The sequence below is a fragment of the Danio rerio genome, chromosome 19 (genome assembly GCF_049306965.1).
Source record: "Danio rerio strain Tuebingen ecotype United States chromosome 19, GRCz12tu, whole genome shotgun sequence".
In the NCBI taxonomy this organism is placed as follows: Eukaryota; Metazoa; Chordata; class Actinopteri; order Cypriniformes; family Danionidae; genus Danio; species Danio rerio.
This window is the reverse complement of record NC_133194.1, coordinates 10,686,406-10,705,185: the sequence shown is the minus strand read 5'-3', so window position 1 is coordinate 10,705,185 and position 18,780 is coordinate 10,686,406. Positions and strand designations below refer to the sequence as shown.

Here is an 18,780-nt window from a genome sequence, read left to right as displayed (position 1 = left end):
CAAAATAATCTTGTTTTTTATTTTGACATAAGATCATTGGTACCTCATTGGTAGATTATTTAGCTTGTTTTAACTGAAAAAAGTGGTGCGTTCAAACCAGACGCGGTGTTAAGTCATTGCAAAGATGTGAATAGACATCAGTTAACAAAACTTAGCTGCAAAAAAAAAAAAAAAGCTAGCTACGGGTACCAATAAAACCAACTAAACTAAACTGAACAAATTTTGGAGCTTGCTCTTGAAGGGGCGTGATTATGACATAGTGCCTGTTGTTAGTGTCCCGAGGGGAACTCCTCCTGTCGACACTGGACAACAGCTCATTAACCGGGCTCGGCTCAGTCCGAAGCACCCCTGATAGCTTCCATCATCCAGGTACAGTTTCTGGAAGAGTTGATGAACTGACAGTGCTGGGTGCACCTCAGATAGGATCTAGTGGACTCAGACACGCCACCAAATGAACCTATGCTGTTTTCAGCCTTCCTAAAGCACATAAAGCACAGCAACTCTCAATCATTTTCAAGTTAGCCATTTAGCAATGAAGCTAGGGTCACCAGGCAGATAGATGCCCTGCCCATTTTGTGAATCCGCGTCTATTGTGAAGCAAATTTGACGTGGGAATGAAGCGTGTAAACTCAATGTTTACGCGTCTATTTATGTGCGAAAAGTGTGATTTATTCACACGTAATGTATCTAGTGTGAACACAACATAAGAAGTTTGGACTTGAAACAAAACAAAAAAAAATTGAAGTAAGAAAAGACTTTGATCGTATCATCCAGGACTTATTCATTCATTAATTTTCTTTTCGGTTTGGTCCCGTTATAAATCTGGTGTCACCACAGTGGAATGAACCGCCAACTTATCCAGCACACGTTTTACTCAGCGGATGCCCTTCCAGCTGCAAACCGTCTCTGGGAAACTTCCATACACACTCATTCACACTTATACACTATGGACAATTTAGCCTACCCAATTCACCTGTACCACATGTCTTTAGACTGTGGGGGAAACCGGAGCACCCGGAGGAAACCCACGCGAACGCAAGGAAAACATGCAAACTCCACACAGAAATGCCAACTGACCTAGCTGAGGCTTGCACCAGCGACCTTTTTGCTGTGAGGCAACAGCACTACCTACTGCGCCACTGCGTCGCCTCATCCAGGGCTTAACAATAGTTAAATAAATTAAATGTAATAAAACCTTTATTTGCGCATACTTTTTGTTAAAATTACTTTAAGCATGGTTGTGTAAGAGTGCGATTCAATGAAATAGTAAAAGGTTATCCAAATATGAACACATTAATGTAAATAAATCTCTACAGTCGTAAATTAAGGACACAGCATTTCACAATAAGTATTTTATTTACAGCACATTAAAATGCACATGAGTTGAATGAGGTTACAGGATGACACCAAATAGATTTGAAGAAACTGCAAGATCGGTACCTACCCTTATTTTTTATTTCAGTATTCACTGCGTTTCTTTGCCATTCTGCACTAAATGCATCTTATTTGACAGAAAATGATGACCTTGTAACGTCATTGCTGTCAGCTATTAGTGTCGCCAAACTTTGGACATTAGAGCTCTAGATGCTGAGAGTGTATTTCCCAAATAATGCAATCATTTTGCTCTAATTCCGATCTAAATATAACCATTAGACCTGTGAAAATGAGACTCTTCTTTAGTCGTAAGATGTTCAAAATATCACAAGAATGGCAACTCGCAGGCCTCGTTAGTATAGAAAAATAAATGTTGCCTCAGCATTGCATAACAGCGTTAATCCAAACCCTCAAAATCAGCAGAGAGTAGAAATCATTGCGAAACCAAACAGCTTCTAAATCTAAATCTGATGTTAATGTTGCCACACCCAAAATATTATTTTTCTATTCTCTCACTCTCTTTTGGAACACATACAAGTGTCGACAAATGTTTTTGAGATGTGCACACTACCCAGCAGGCACAGGACGTCAACATGATGTCAGATTGACGTTGTACCCTAACGTCATGGGACGCTGAATTTTGTTTGGAAATGAAAATCGGATTGATGTCAGAACCCAAAATGACCCAACGTCATTTTGGTTACTTTCCAATGCAACCTAAAATCAACGAAATATCAACGTCTAATGATGTTACAGCTTGACGTTGTGTGGACGTTACCAATATGATGTCTATCAGATTGTGGATTTTGGTTGCCATACCTGACGAATAAATATCAGTATTTGATGTCAATATGATGTTGGTTTAAGATGTTGGCTCAACGTTAGATTTTGGTCACTTTCCAACACAACCTAATATCAACAAAATATCAACATGTAATGATGTTGCAGCTTGACATTGTGTGAACGTTACCAATATAACTTCTATCAAATGTTGGATTTTGGTTGCCATACAGTACCTGACGAATAAATGTCTGTTTTTGATGTCAATGTGATGTTGGTTTAAGATGTTGGCTCGACGTTGAATTTTGGTGGCTTTCCAACTCAACCTAAAAACAACAAAATATCTACATCTAATGATGTTACAGCTTGACGTTACCAATATGACGTCTATCAGGTGTTGGATTTTGGTTGCCACACCTGACAAATAAATGTCATTATTTGACGTCAATATGACGTGGCTTAAGATGTTGGCTTGATGTCGCATTTTGTTTACTTTACAACACAACCTAAAATCAACCAAATATCTACATCTAATGATGTTACAGCTTGACTTGTGTGAATCTTACCAATATGACGTCTATCAGGTGTTGGATTTTGGTTGTCAAACCTGACAAATAAATGTCATTATTTGACGTCAATATGACGTGGCTTAAGATGTTGGCTTAATGTCGGATTTTGGTTACTTTCCAACACAACCTAAAATCAACCAAATATCAACATTTAATGATGTAACAGCTTGACATTGTGTGAACATTACCAATATGACGTCTATCAGATGTTGGATTTTAGTTGCCATACTTGACAAATAAATATCAGTATTTGACGTCAGTATGATATTGGTTTAACATCTTGGCTTGATGTCGGATTTTGGTTACTTTCCAGCACAACCTAAAATCAACCAAATATCAACATCTAATGATGTTACAGCTTGACATTGTGTGAACGTTACCAATATGGTGTCTAAAAGATGTTGGAATGTGGTTGCAATACCTGATGAATTAATGTCAGTATTTGACGTCAATAGACGTTGGTTTATGATGTTGGCTCAATGTTGGATTTTGGTTACTTTCCAATGCAACCTAAAATCAACCAAATAAAACGTATAATGATGTTACAGCTTGACATTGTGTGGACGTTACCAATATGACATCTGTAAAATGTTGGATTTTGGTTGCCAAACCTGATGAGTAACTGTCAGCAATTGACGTCAATATGACTGGTTTAAGATGTTGGCTCGACGTTGGATTTTGGTCACTTTCCAACACAACCTAAAATCAACCAAATATCAACATCTAATGATGTTACAGCTTGGTGCTGTGTGGACATTACCAACATGACGTCTATCAGATGTTGTATTTGGTTGCCATACCTGATGAATAAATGTATTTGACGTCAATATGATGTTGGCTCGACGTTAGATTTGGTCACTTTCCAACACAACCTAAAATCAACAAAGTTATCAACGTCATTTCACATTGATATTGGACGTCAAAACAACATTGTCCTTAGATGCTGACAACCTAAATCTAACCTAATACTAACATCATATGACATTGTGTTTCTGCTGGGTAGTAGTTGAGGGCACTTCTTTTTCTGCAGCGGGTTTTTAAATGACAGCTTATGAAATAATTAGTGGAAAGCCTGCAAGCATTAACCAGAAAAGCACCTTCTTTTTCACTTCTTTCCACAGTCATACGGTCTGTCGTGAACAAAAACATACTGTGACCGAACATGTCAACTAGCCCATTACCACACCGTTTCACTGAGGTAATGAGAGTTTGTCTCTTTGCATCGTGTCCGCTACAGGGTTCAAAAAGCTATAATGAAGCAAAAAAAAGTGGTTCAATTCAGCTCCTACAGATTAGTTCATCAAAAATGTAAATGACTGGATCCATGAGTGGTCTTCAGGATGACTTTCCTGTAGTCTAAGACTCAACGGATCAAAAGTTTCCTTCTCTTTTTTTTTTTTTCGTGGAGAAGATTGATGAAACTCGACGAAGATGACTCCTTAGTTTTCCTTTTTGTTCAGTGCAAATCAATATTGAGCAGCTCAGCCAGGCAGTATACACAAACAAATAAACATAGACATCGATGACCAAAAAAAATGAAGTAGAAATGAAAAAAAGGAGGACAGAACTGAGCTGTCACTAAAGAAGATGAGCAGTACATTCGTTTATGTCCATAGTAGTGCATAAGTCTTAGTAACAATACAGTTAGGATGTTGAAAAGGGCAGCACTGTTTTCATTTGGGCAGTATTGTGCTTGGTTATATTAAGAGCAAAAACATGTTTTTTTTTTCAGTGTGTGTGTATGGATGTGTGTGTGTGTGTGAAAATGTGTAAAAATGTGTCCACAGCTGATGCAAAAATTTACGCAAAGTACATCAGGAGTACATCTGAAATTTAACGAGTCGTGGTTTATTACAGTTGGAGATTTTGTTTAGTTGCATCCTGATTTTAATTCGTTAAATTTTTTGTTTCGCATTTGTTGCATCCAGTGTAGACACAGCATTAAGGCTCATTTACACCAAGAAAAATAGCTATAACAACGAAGAAACAGTTCTAAAATGCGATTCCAAGGGTGTTTACACTGAAGCGATATACTTAAAAATGGAAGCTTTTTAAAAAGTTATTGCATACTGACGATATCATGGAACTGTGTTTGTGTATCTTTTGGTCATTGGATTTTCATGTTAGAAACCGCTATTGAAAAAACGAAACTTGAGGTTGTTTTTTATTTTTGTTTTAAAATAAAAACGAAAATTTAAATACTGTGTGTTAGAATATAAAAAAAACAAGACTTTAATTATTTTCTGGTGATTTTATTTTTTGTTATCCAAAATAAAAAATAAAGATCAAATCATGTTAAATTTTACTTATCCGTTTTTCACCATTAAAAAGAAAAACACCTCATTTTTTTAATTTTTGAATTTTATAACTAAAATCAAAAAACGCTCATTTTTGTTTTTTAAAACTCGTTTTTGAAATGAAAATCCAATGACCAAAAGATACTCTGACTGAACTGGGAAAACACCAAACATGGTGTATAACAAAGCAATCTCACGACAATTCTTAACTTTTTGAATTAGTAGCTAATTCCTATAAACCTTATTTGTACATTTTAGTATGATTTGCTCAACCCCCAATGACGTTTGGGTTTAGGGGTGAAGTTTTGGTGCCACGGCTTCTTTTTAAAATCGTACGACTGACTTTCCGTATGACTGAATTTGTACGAATTCTTACAAATTAGCCACAAAACATAAGATAATTTCATTTCCTCGTGAGATCAGGCTGTCTATTGCACATGCTGGAAAAAATGTGCAAAGAAAGTAAATAGAAAATCCCAAATGTACTCGTAGTCCATTTTTGTTGTTTCGTATGTTAATTGATAATGTTATTTTTAAAAAGAATCTATTTTTGCCTCTAGATGTGCATCTGACATTTTCTCAACTTTGCGTTGTTTTTGTAGCTGACACAGAGATGACAATGACATTGTTTTTAAAAGCACGTCTTTTGTAGCCTAATTTCAAAAGTTTATGATTTATGACAGTGTTGTCATGTAAATTCATGCAATGTTTTTGGGATTTAATAGAAAATAGTGATCTATTTTCTCTAAAGAACTGTGGTGCATGCTTATTATAAACAATTCATTCAATCATTTTCCTTTGGCTTGGTCCTTTTTGTTTATCAGGGGTCGCCACAACGAAATGAACCGCCAACAATTCCAGCATATGTTTTACACAGCAGATGCCCTTCCAACCGCAACCCAGTACTGGGAATTCACACTCATACACTACAGTCAATTTAGTTTATTTAATTCACTTAAAGAGCATATCTTTGGACTGGGGGAAACCAGAGCACCAGGAGGAAATCCCACGCGAACACGTGGACAACATTCAAACTCCACACAGTAATGCCAACTGACCCAGCCGGTACTTGAACCAGCGACCTTTTTGCTGTGAGGTGTCAGTGTTAACCACTGAGCCACTGTGCCGCCTAAACAGTTGCTTATATAACATAAATTGTTACATAGTGACAGTTTTAAATGCAAAAAAAAGTCCACACTTTAATCATTAAATTATGTAATTGGAATCACTTTAACGACAAAACCACCCGCTTCGAATGTTATCATTCACTTATCAGTGATTATCAACTGATAGATTTGGGCCAGTAGGGGCCTTCTGCGCCTACAAGTAGGCTCAGAAGGCTGTTATCAGCCATCCACATGGTTAATCAGCTATACTAATAGAGAAGACTTCAGATCAGTGTTCTTATTACTGAGATGGTTGGGTTTAGGGTGGGGGTAGATGTTAATAATATACAATTTATGCGAAATTTAATAAATAATTCGCAACTTCTGCTAGCAGCCATATGTCATCTATAGCTGATTAACCATGTGGATGGATGAGAACAGTCTTCTATGCCTACCAGTAGGTGCAGAAGTCCCCAATTGGCCCTATATATTAACTAATAAACATTGATAACGCCCATACAATCAAGTAATAACATTGACAAAACTGCAATGTACACTTGTAAGAAATAATGGGGACGTACAAATAGTAATCGTTAAGTTTGTCGTTATCGTATTGCAGTAGGACGACTTTAACAATAACAATAATGCTTTAGTATTAGTAATCATTCTAAACGTAAAAATCTTGCTTTAAAAAGCTTGAGGATTTAAAATTGCACTTATAGTTTTCATTCTTGGTGTAAACGGTCCTTAAGTGATTGTGTGTGTGTGTGCGTGTGTGTGTGGAGGTACATAGGGGACACTTCACGCAAACGGCAAATTCGTAACATTTTTTTTTCCAGGATATACCTTTTAAAGACGCATACATTCATACATTCATACTAACATACATACATACAGTACATACATGTAATATATACATACAAATACATCATGTTTCATTGGCTTTTAGTTTTATTACAAAAATCAATATATGTATTATTACTATGTGGGTACTGTTCAGTCACTTAAATACTCCCCTTCCCTCCCCAAAAAATGCATGCACTTTCTTTTGGTTGTATTGATTTCTCAGTATTGCACTCTTGATTTGCAAGTGGCCTCGAATTCCAGCGCTCCCATCGTAAATCAGCAGATGCAGCAGCAGCAGCACATATGATGCGTCATCCTGGGCTTTGACGCTCTTCCATATTTAGTCTCTATATGCGCCCGGCGCTTTGAGAGCGTATTCCTTCAGCGTTTAATAACAAATAGATCCTGATGTGACAGTCCGTACGAGTACACATCTGGGGTAAAAGGGCGTATACAATAGCTTAACTGGTTGATTATTTCACAGACAGTTTGGGTTTATTTGTTCCTCGCTCCGTCAGTTGGTTGCCACAACAAGCATAGCCCCATCCTCCACCTCTTCCTCCTTCTCCTCCAGCGATTGGACGACGCACGATGTGACATCGTAGGTGATGTGCTCAGCCATGGGTTCTGCTGGTGCTTGTCCCGGGCTCAGGCCTGCAGGCGGAGTGGAGTCCTCTCTCTGGGGCTGGGGCGGAGGGGTCAGAGCGGGGGTGACGGAGGTCAATTCAGGTTCAAGGGTAAGCGTTATGTCATCCTCCTTCAGAAAGACAGAATAAGTATCACTTGATGTCAAAGTCCTATTTGTTCATTGCGAAAGGTCTGCTCAGCGCACAAAAAATGGGGTTACTGTCTCCCAAATGAAAAGAACCAGCTCTGAAAGTCCAGCCTTAATTCCTGCACAACCCTACATAGGTTTGTAATACATTTGCTTAATGTCAGCTGCAGTTGAGATCTCTTTTGTTTCAGTCTTTTAAAGGATAAGAACTCATAATATGCTCCAATTACAATTAAAACAGTAAAACTGCTTAATTAAAAGTCATTTGGGGTCCCACTTTATATTAAGTGTCCTTAACTACTATGTACTTACATCAAAAAAATAAATACAATGTACTTACTGTGTTTATGATGTATTTGAGAACACTTGTGGTGCTTTTGAGTTGGGATAGAGCTTGGGTTTTGGAAAGGTTTGGTGGCATGGGTAGGTTTAAGGGTGGGTTAAGGTGTAAGGGATGGTCAACAGTGTTTTTACAAATGTAATTACAAAATTTAATTACAAATTTAATTACATACATGTATTTAATCAAGTATAATACATGTATTTAATCAAGCATAATACATGTATTTAATCAAGTAAATACATGTATTTACACAATAAGTACATCGTAACAAACTATTAGTTCCTGTGTAAGTACATATTAGTTAAGGCCACTTAATATAAAGTGGGACCTCATTTGCTTATTGGCTGAATTGTATTCTTTAACCCTTGTGCATGGGCGTTGCTAGGCCTATTTAGGGGCTGTAGCCCCCCTATATTTCTACTCAGCCCTCTAAAACTTTTGCGATTAGCTCATAAACTGCACACTGAATTATCTCCTCAATCCCCTTTAAATTTGATACGAAAACGGCGGCAGAATTTAGCTCCTCCCCATCTTTTGGTTTTCATTTGATCAGCAAAGCACAGGCCGTGGACAGCGAGAGAATGAGGTGTGTGTTCATTGATAAATTGTTCTATTATCTTCTTATTTGCAGTTCTTTGATATAACCTTGTATCACATCTGTATCCCAATGTCATGGAGAAGCAGTCTGGTTTTCTGGGTGTTCATCTCATCAGCACAGCTGTTTCCGACTTTTGAAAGGCATTCTATGGAGTAAAACTGCAGTGTATGTGCATAAATACATATACTGTGCTCTATTTTAACAATCAAGGCACAAAGTCAAAATCGCAGGGTGAAAAATCATTAAGGGCGTCTCCGAATCCACTTCTGCTTTTTTTAAGGATGGGAAAATACGGTTTGCGCCCCAACGCAAGGTCTAACAGAGTAGTGCTTATTCTCTCAATGTGTTATGGGTGAGTTTTGAGCATAATGTCCATTAAACCAATCAGTCTCATCTCTCTTTAACGCCCCATTCACACGGGGCTTCAGCGTCATTTCACTTTGAATGGGTGAAGTCAGGCGTTGCCAAACTGCATTGTGGATCCATTAGCACCGCTTCAGAGGCGTTGCTCATTACAGAAGTTGGGACTAGTTCAACTTTTCAAGCGCTGACAGAAACGCTTCTGAGCCAATCAGATTGCTGTATGCAAATACACCAGCTTGACAGTGGCCTATTGCTGACTGAATTTCATTGGCTGACGCTGCTATGACGATCGTGGCAGCCCCAACTTCAGACACACCTTCAATCAAGCGTTGACGCTGAAGCCCCATGTGAATGGGGCGAAAGAGTCAGTTGCATCGCACCATGGTGCATATGCTATTTACATGGCAGACTTTGTAAGGGGAAAAACTGAACACTTCATTAGCAAGAAAACAGTTAAACAGACCATCTGCAGCGTGAGAATAAAGAACAAGCCTCCTTCATTTGATCTCTTTACTTTCTCTTTATTGTACTTTTACTCTTTACTTTACTTTCCTGGTTAAGGTGTTGTACACACTCTACTGAAGACATCCTACATATTTGATTTTGTTTAAGTGTAAAGATTTGTTTCAAAACTATTTCTGAAATCAGCTCTAATTTCAACCAAATGAGTAAATGAACAATAACAACGAAGTGTGGTCAGAAAACGATGATAAAAATTAGATATGTCCAAGCACACGTCATATTTTTATGCCCCATATGATTATGCATACGTCTCCAAAACTCGACAGATGGACTAATCTAAACTTGTTTTTATTAAAACACATATAAATGTAGACATAATAAATAACACTCATACTAATAATAACATTATACAAAATGCAAATTGTCATAAATAGACTGAAAAAAGCCCCCTGAGATGAAGGCAGTGGTTTTTATATCTATGTAGAAAATAATTTTTGTAACAATTCAATTCTTTAATTTTTTTCATTTGTAAATATATATTTGTGCATTGCTGTACATCCAGTGTGTATTAGGCAATGTGTAAGTGTTTGGACCAGATAGGCCCAGAACTAAAGCGCTCTGCACTGGACTTTAAAGCAGCTTTTAGTTGGTCAATGGCGCAGTCTAGGATTCAGTTCTTCAAAATAGTAATGCGATAACAATGCACCTTAACACACTTCCTTTTTAGAGTCCAAAAAGTGGCACAAATGGATGTACTATTTAAAAAAAACATGGCACAAAATGTAAAAATTAGGGTTGCGCTGGTCTAAAAATAGCAACAAATCACATAAAACTCATCTTGCACCCTGTTGCGCCTGGTGTATGATAGGGCCCAATATGTTTACTAATTTTTTTTTTTTTTCAAAGCATTTTTCTAAAATATGTGTCAAAATAAGATTTGTCCCAGAAACAGAAAGTTGAGGCCAAATTAAGACTCAAAATCACCCCAGAATGGATGAAAACATCCCCAACAGCACACAAGGGTTAAAACCATGTGATCCAAGAAGAGACTAGTGTTTACATTAGTGACACAGTGAGAATTCATCAAGATTGACAATCTGGCAAGGTTTAAATAAAATACCTAAATGCAAAAGGGATAACAGCTACATAAGCTGGCAAAAAATAAAGAGCAGATGCTGACATTTCAGTTGGACAGAACTGCTTGTTTGAGTTAAAAAGTGGAGAGATATTCTCCAAACAGAAGTTTATCAGGAGCATCTGTTTGGCATGGCTGTCAACGATATGTTGTACAAAGTTAAGTAATGGTTTTCTTGGCTCAGATGCATTTTTTTTGTGTAGATGTTTGTGTTAATCCATATTACACCATAAAAATCATTAAATTCTCCCAGTGATATTATTTTTTGTGTTCAAAATGTTTAATTTCATGCGAGTTAAGATTAAGTTGTTTTTTTTGTCAATTCTTGAGGCACTTGTGAATCAGTGACTGACTGGTTCCACACCTATCTGTTGTAGGGCAATGGTCCCCAACCCAAGGGCCTTGGACCGGTATCAATTCGTGGATCACTTGGTACTGGGCTGCAGAAGAAATCATTAATTATTTTTGTGTTATTAATTATTTCAGTCTGAATGATCTTTTATTCTCTCTGTTAAATCTCAGGGATTTGAGCAGTAAAATTTAACCCACATAGTAGCAAAACAAGTAAGAAACAGATGCCTTTGGAAAGTTTCTTTGCTTAGGGAAAAAGGGCCAGTAAACAACACAGAAACTACCAAATAAATCCGCAACCCATTTGTAAACAAATCCGGTGAATCCACCCTGCCTGTTACAGATTGAAAATGATGGTGGTCGTTTTCCGCATGCAAGTTATTTCTAATATTTCTAATCAAGGAGTGCAGCTTGTGCATGCATATTGTGGGCGATGCGCCTTCCAGGCTCACCGAGTTAAAACCATCTTCACAATGGCACGAATGCACTGCGAGTCACATGACAAGAACTGACCGATAAGCTTCATATTTTGTATGGAGTATACACGTTTCGGTAGACTAAATATCTCAGACAAACACCCAATGCTTTTAAATTTTCTATATGAATTAAACTTATATCAGAGTTGCAGCAATGTTTTGTCAGCTTGTCATCCTCTGAGGGAGCGGTTGATGGTCACCTAGAAAACTACGTACACCACCCCATATTACTAACCCCCACCACCCAGGCCGTGGAAAAATTGTCAAGTGTTGTCTGGTCTGCGGTGAGAAAAAGGTTGGAGACTACTGTTGTAGGAGACATTTAAACATTTCTCAGCAGAAAACGATATGTGATTGGTTGCTTTACTTGTCAGTCACATGGCTACTTGGGTGGTTCCTGGAAATTCAGAGCAGCCAATGTTCCCAAAATTCAGATACACACTCAAAAAACTTTTTTTTTTCTACTTATTTAAAATGAGCCAAAACAACACAATTCTTGTTTTTTTTCTTTGTTTGTTTTTTTTGACACAACTTAATTGTTTTATGTTCAATTCACTTAAGTTTGTTGAAGCAATTTGGTTAACTTAATCAACTTGTGTTGGGACAACATGAGGGAATTGTGTAGAACCCAGCATTTTTTTTACAGTGCAGTAATGGCCACTTAGTTTTTGATACCCTCTGTAAGCTGTACACCAATCACAACAGACTTTTGACCAATCAGAGCAGAGTACGCACTTCAAAAGAGGAGTTTAAAGAGAGTAAATGCTTGAACCACTATGAGAAGAGAAGTGATGCTCCAATGTATATAAAAAGGATATTAAAGTGTTTTGTTTTTTTAATTTGGATGGATGTATCCTCCTCCAAAAAGACAAAAATCAGTTGCTAAAGTGCTATTTCTTAAGGCGAAAGGTCTGCTTAGTTTTAAAGTGCACAAAAAATAAGGGTTATTGTCTCCAAAAATGACGAACCAATTCTGAACTGCTTGAAATGAGTAAACTTATTCTAGGAGACCTCCAAAACAAAATAAGAATTGTTTTAAATAATATAATATTGGCATAAAAGTGGTGATGGATGTAAAAGTCTGATATCTCACCTTGATTTCCTCCTCCTCTTGCTGCTCCGGGATGCATTCGGTCTCTAAAACAGGCTCCTCGCCATACACTTCTGCCATTCCCATTTCAGCCATGGTGGCCCCCATGTGTCCCAACATCTCCACTTGATGGGGCTCCACCTGAGCCGCCGCCCACAGGTCAGCCAATCGCGGGTGGGTGGGCGGACCCAAACTGTGAATAGTGCTGTTGGGCGTGGCTTGTAAAGAATGGGAGGCGCTGTGCAGTCGGTGCTCCAAAGACTACAAGAGAAAACGTGAGGAAAACAGTTAGGGATCTTGACTGGTGTAAAGTAATGATAGGACAATGGATTTATCTGAAGAATCATTTACAATCATATAAATTTACATTAACAGTCAAATTTACTTTCAGTTCGTGGCTGTTCAAAAGTGAATTTCTCGATTGCTGTAGGAGCGTGAATAGGTACATCCGATCAATGCGCTGCCATGTTGCTCTCCTTCAAATGTACTCTATATGCAAAATACAATATCGCATTGGGAACATTTCCAAGATAAAACCATCTGAAAACTATTGCGATTATATAAATAACAAAAGTAATCATTTCTGCAAGCTGAGAAACCACTTTATTTCTTTTTCCTCCATAGTAAATAAGCAGAGCAGCAGACGACACAGCTGCTTTCAGTGGTTAGCGCTTGACATTTGGAAAATGATGGTGTCAAACAGTCCTAGGAGGTAATTGTACAAAACAATTTTGAGCATGGGCTTCAGGTGTTTGCACTTACTTGAAAAACATTCAAGATTTTGTGAGAACACATTTAATTGAAATCAACTTAGTTCTTCAATCAGTGAAGGCAAAATCCCTTTTGATGTGCATCTAATAATGTATTCCGTAGATGTGTTTCCATGTGCATATTCTTATCGGATTAAAAACGCATTATCATGTGCATGTTTAGAATCTATGCTCATCTTAGTGTTTCTACTCAGTGTATCTTAAAATGCGCATAAAAATGGGTATATTTGCTTACATAAATACTAAAGAGAATTAATATGAATACAAAACATAGAAAACAGTCAATTAAATGCTTATTGTTTTCCTACAGATGCTCCAGATTCTAATATTAAGTGAATCACATTAACAGCGGGGGAAATAAGTATTGAACACTTCACCATTTTCCTCAGAAAACATATTTGTAATGGTGCTGTTGACTTGAAATTTTCCCCGGATGTTGGTACAACTAAAGAAATCCATATTTGCTAAGAAAACAAATCTAATTAGTTTACAAAGAAAGTTATGTGTAGGGCCAGACAAAATTTGGTGACATTTTTTGCTATTTCTGCGCAGAATATGGTAAATAAAAATCTGCTGAATTATGCGGAATGGTTTTGGGAGTACCGTACCTAAAAACCTAATATGTTTAATAAAAAATAATACATTTTTAACTTATTTAATGTTTACAATGCAAATCTAATTAGATCCATTTATTTGGTGAACAAAGCAGTCTCTCATATGATAAATCTACCATATCTCTACTAAAAGACAGAAATTATTACTTTACAAGCTGTAGTTCAAGTAAATCATATGAATATTTCAATTTTAGTCAGTAATATTACTGAAATTAATTTAAAAAGTGAATAAATATAAATTTACACACATCTAAATAAACAGGCTCAACGATGGACTAAAAAGCTGCGGATTTCTGCGTGCGCAGATTCCGTGTGGTCCTAGTTATGTGTAATAAAATAAAATGACGCTGGAAAAAAGTATTGAACACATGAAACAAGAGAGGTGTTGAGTGGTAGTGAAAGCCCAGACAGCAGCTGAAATCTCTCTGTAGTTCTACAGCAACCTCCTGCTCTTTGTCATTGTAAATGAATATGAACTGTTTTAGTTCAACATTTATGTTATTAGAATGATAAAGATGAAACCAGAGTTGTCACGGTTGGTGGTGAGGAAAGGATGAGGACTCAAGTGCAAAACTAAATGAGGGATTTTTATTAATAATAAAATAAAATGTACAGCAAAACAAACTACCCCGAAGGGGAAAACATTAACAAAAAAACAAACTGGGATGACAGGGCTGGACACAACAGGACAAGGCAACATATGACAACGAACTGGCACAGGGCAGCAGACATGGGGAGACTATAAGCAGAACTAATTAACAAACAAACAGTGGAACATAATAAACTAATAATGGGTTAACAAGGAGGGTAGGACTAGACAATAGATGGGAGAGCACATATCACAAAGAAACAACACAAGCCATGTGCTCACGTAAAACGGGACTAGAACACGCAGCCAATGAGAGAACTCATTAACTGCATGTTCACATGAAACAACACTAAAGCAGGCGGCTCTTGTAGACATGAACCACGTGCTAAACACAACAACAACAGAAGACTAAACGCAAGACACGAGTACACGATAAATTAAAACACTTACCGTGCACTCACACATGCCATGCACATATATTTTATCCCAGTGCCAACCAAAGATGGCAAAAGTACACACATCCTTTAATCAAGTAGAAGTATATACTCATACTTACAACGACTCTGGTAAAAGTTGAAGTACTGACTACACTTTTTTTACTCAAGTAAAAATAAAGAAGTACGGCCTGAAATATGTACTCAAGTAAACAGTATTTATTACTACTACATGTTTTAGTTTCACGGTGGTAACCCCACCGCACATCATGTATAAATTTATACAAAATAACTCGCATTTCTATATATTTTATTGTATTTTCAGCTGCAAACTAGCCAACCAACATCACTCCACAATATTGTCAAACAACACTGCTCAAAAAGTTGCCCTCTGTGTCATCACCTGGACACAAAACTTAACTTGTTTAAGAACAACAGCTGCCATAGTGGTTCATATATTCTAAAACTTAATTCTTTCTATATATTTATATCTAATAAATGTCTTAAATTTAATTTCATTTTATTCAAAACATATTTCAGGGTTTTCCTTTGATAAAATAAACAAAATTATTGTATTTGATTACAAATATTTGTTTTGCATTATGTCAACGCAGCTTTATTTTCTGCAAACAGCACACTCTTGCAGCTCATATGATTTCACTAATTGTTTTTTGTTTTGTATATTTATTTACGGAGTATTGTGTATATTTTATTGAATTTATACGGTCCTAAACATTTAATAATGTATAATAAGAAATAATATAGGTCGTGCCACAAAACCAACACAATCTCACGACAATTCGTAACTTTTTGATTTCGTGGCTAATTCATATGAATTAGTTAGATCTAATTTGTACAATATAGTACGATTTGCTCATCACCCAATGACGGTTGGGGTTAGGGGTGGGGTTTAATGCCACGCCTCCTTTTTAAAATCGTACATTTTCTTACGAGTGAACTCGTACAAATCAGCCACTAAACTGTCAAAACGTACAATACTTACGTTTTCTCGTGAGATCAGGCTGCACAAAACATTAAAACGAAAGTAACAAACCCGATTTAAAAATTTAAGGAGTAGAAACTACTGATATTTGTGTAAAAATGTAAGGAGTAAAAGTAAAAAGTTGTTAGAAAGATAAGTGTGGAGTAAATTATACCAGAAAAATCTACTCAAGTATAGTAATGAAGTATTTGTACTTCGTTACTTTCCATCTCTGGTGCCAACCGTAATTGAAACCAAAACACTAGGACGAGAATGCTGAGCGTGCCCAGACCTCGCACATCCATGCATTAAGCCAAAGCGTGCACGGCCTGAGCGTAGCCAAGGCTGCGCTCATACAAAGACGCCCAATGAGAGAAAATAAGTCCTTGACCCAAAAAAAACTTGAGCCAAGCACAACATACAAGACATGACAGGACTAGTGTCTGGACTCTGCCACCAAAACAAGAATTAACAAGACTGGAGAAACCTGGCAAGAGTGGACATTTCAGCAAGACAATGATCTAACACAGCCAAGGAAACGCTCAAATGCTTTAAGAGTAAGAAAATCAAGCGGTGGAATGGCCCAGCCAATCACCTGATCTGAATCCAATCGAAAATACAAAATAAAGATCAGATTTGATAGATGAGACCCACAGAATCAACAAGATATTTACACTGTTCAATTCTGTGGAAATCACACCTGAGCAATGCATGACTTCATTCTCCATATGAGAGGTGTCTTTAAGCTGCCATCACCCAAACAGCCTTTTATATAAAGTATTAAATACATTTTAGTAGTTCAGCACTTTCTCCTGGTGTCATTTCATTGTTATTAAACATTCAATTCCATGTTAGCAGCTCCTTTATAAATATTATTCCCAGGAAAATGCATGACGTCATCACTTACTTTCCCCGCTGTATTTTTATTCACCAGAAAATCACAGCATACCACAAGAACTTACTCTTGCACTCAATCACCCTTTTTTTCTCTCAATACAGCAAGACCACCTACAGCGCCACCGCGTAGATGACACCTGGCTAAAAGAGGTCAAGTAGAAGTACTAAAACAGCTCTGTGGTGTTTGTGTGAGCGTGTTAACATGGCAGCGTGTGCGCTTTCTGACCTGTTGGTACTGCAGGAGCTGCTGCTGCTGGTACTGCTGATACTGTTGGAGCTGCTGGAAGTGGTTCTGCTGCTGTAGCGTCATCTGCTGCTGTGTCAGATAGTGGCCATCAAAACCCTCACCCGAAGCCCCGCCCGCCATGATGTAAGAGCCAGCGGCGGGAGAAGCCACGCCCGAGGGCTCGTTGCTGATTGGCTCCCAGGCATCGGAGGAGGAGAGACAGTAAAGGCCCTGGGAGACGTAGGTGTGAGGCCACACTTCTGCAGAGGAGTGATGCAACGGCTGGTCTGAAGGAGACACACCAGAGCAGAAGGTTAGGGGAGACTTAATCAAAGTGGAAGACCAATCCATAGATTATTATTTAAAAATGCTTAATAGAAACATCAAGATGCACATACAGTTGAAGTCAGAATAATTCGCCCCCCAATGTCACCCCATGTAAGAATGTCACCAAAGCAAATGGTTTTCTTTATGAATGGACCAATCATAGCTGAATAAAAACACCTCATTTGTTGATTGGAAACGCATTAGGTAAACACATTTGGGGCAAACTCTTTTTGGGGTGCAAAATTTGCTAAAATGATAAATATTTTCGGTCCCACTTTATATTAAGTGGCCTTAACTAATATGTACTTACATAGGAATTAATAGTTTGTTACAATGTACTTATTGTGTAAATACATGTATTTACTGTGTACTTATGCTTGATTAAATACATGTATGTAATTACATCTATAATTAACTTTTGTAATTACATTTGTAAATACACTGTTGACCATCCCTTACACCTTAACCTACCCTTAAACCTACCCATGCCAACAAACCTGTCCATAACCCAACCTCTATTCCAACTCAAAAGCACCACAAGTGTTCTCAAATACATTATAAACACAGTTAGTACATTGCATTTATTTTTTAGATGTAAGTACATAGTAGTTAGGGACACTTAATATAAAGTGGGACCATATTTTCTCTTAAATATACATTTATTTATTTAACTGTGGTATAAATCAATATTATATTTTGCACTTACGGTAATATGGACAAAAAAAACTCTATTGTTTAATATCGTTTAACTCTATCACATGATAAAAAATAATAAAAAGCAAAACAAAAGATAAGTACCTATATCAGTGTTTCCCAACCCTGTTCCTGGAGGCACGCCAACATTATATATTTTGAGGCCTCCCTTATCTGAGTCATTAACTTCAGGTTTTGGAGTCTCATCTAATGTTCTGATTCAAGTGTGTTTGATTAAAATGTAGACTATTGATGTGTCTTCGGGAACAGGGTTGGGAAACAATGAGCTATATAATTCGTTGTATCTGCAGGGCTTAATTTGTGCCAGAACACGAATCCGGATCCAGCACCACTAAAATCTGATCCGGCACCTCATTTTACTGATTCCCCTCCTCAACCGCCCTCCTCCCCCGCTGTTCACTTGCACTTTCTTCCGCATCTCCCCAACCCTGTTTACTTTCGACCACGACAAGCATGCCCCTAAATCTGTAACCTGCACCATGTTTGTGCCATATAAAAAAGTAACAGTAATAATAGTGGAAGGTTTGGGATTGTTGTGTTACTTTTTTATTTTTTTTTAAGTTGATAACTCTATTAGCTTTCCTCGATTCATGAACCCACTGAAGTAAGCCCCCATTTGCAGACATAAAATCAATCCACTTTAACAACCTAAACACAAATAG

At 37.4% G+C, this 18,780-nt stretch overlaps 1 protein-coding gene across 29 annotated transcripts in view; it reads right to left on the bottom strand.

Annotated features, from left to right (window-relative positions):
- Positions 1-1,337: 1,337 nt before the first annotated feature.
- Positions 1,338-18,780, bottom strand: part of fam131ba (family with sequence similarity 131 member Ba) — an 86,906-nt gene continuing 69,463 nt past the window's right edge. For 26 of the 29 annotated variants that reach the window (XM_073931511.1, XM_073931513.1, XM_073931514.1 and 23 more), the window contains 3 exons: positions 17,078-17,364; positions 12,569-12,826; positions 1,338-7,729 (listed from right to left, as the gene is read on the bottom strand). In XM_073931511.1, the coding sequence (XP_073787612.1) occupies positions 7,487-7,729; positions 12,569-12,826; positions 17,078-17,364 (788 nt within the window). In that variant the 3' untranslated portion in view covers positions 1,338-7,486. The remainder of the gene's footprint in view (positions 7,730-12,568; positions 12,827-17,077; positions 17,365-18,780) is intronic. The other 3 variants (XR_012394924.1, XR_012394925.1, XR_012394926.1) reach the window with 1 other exon arrangement.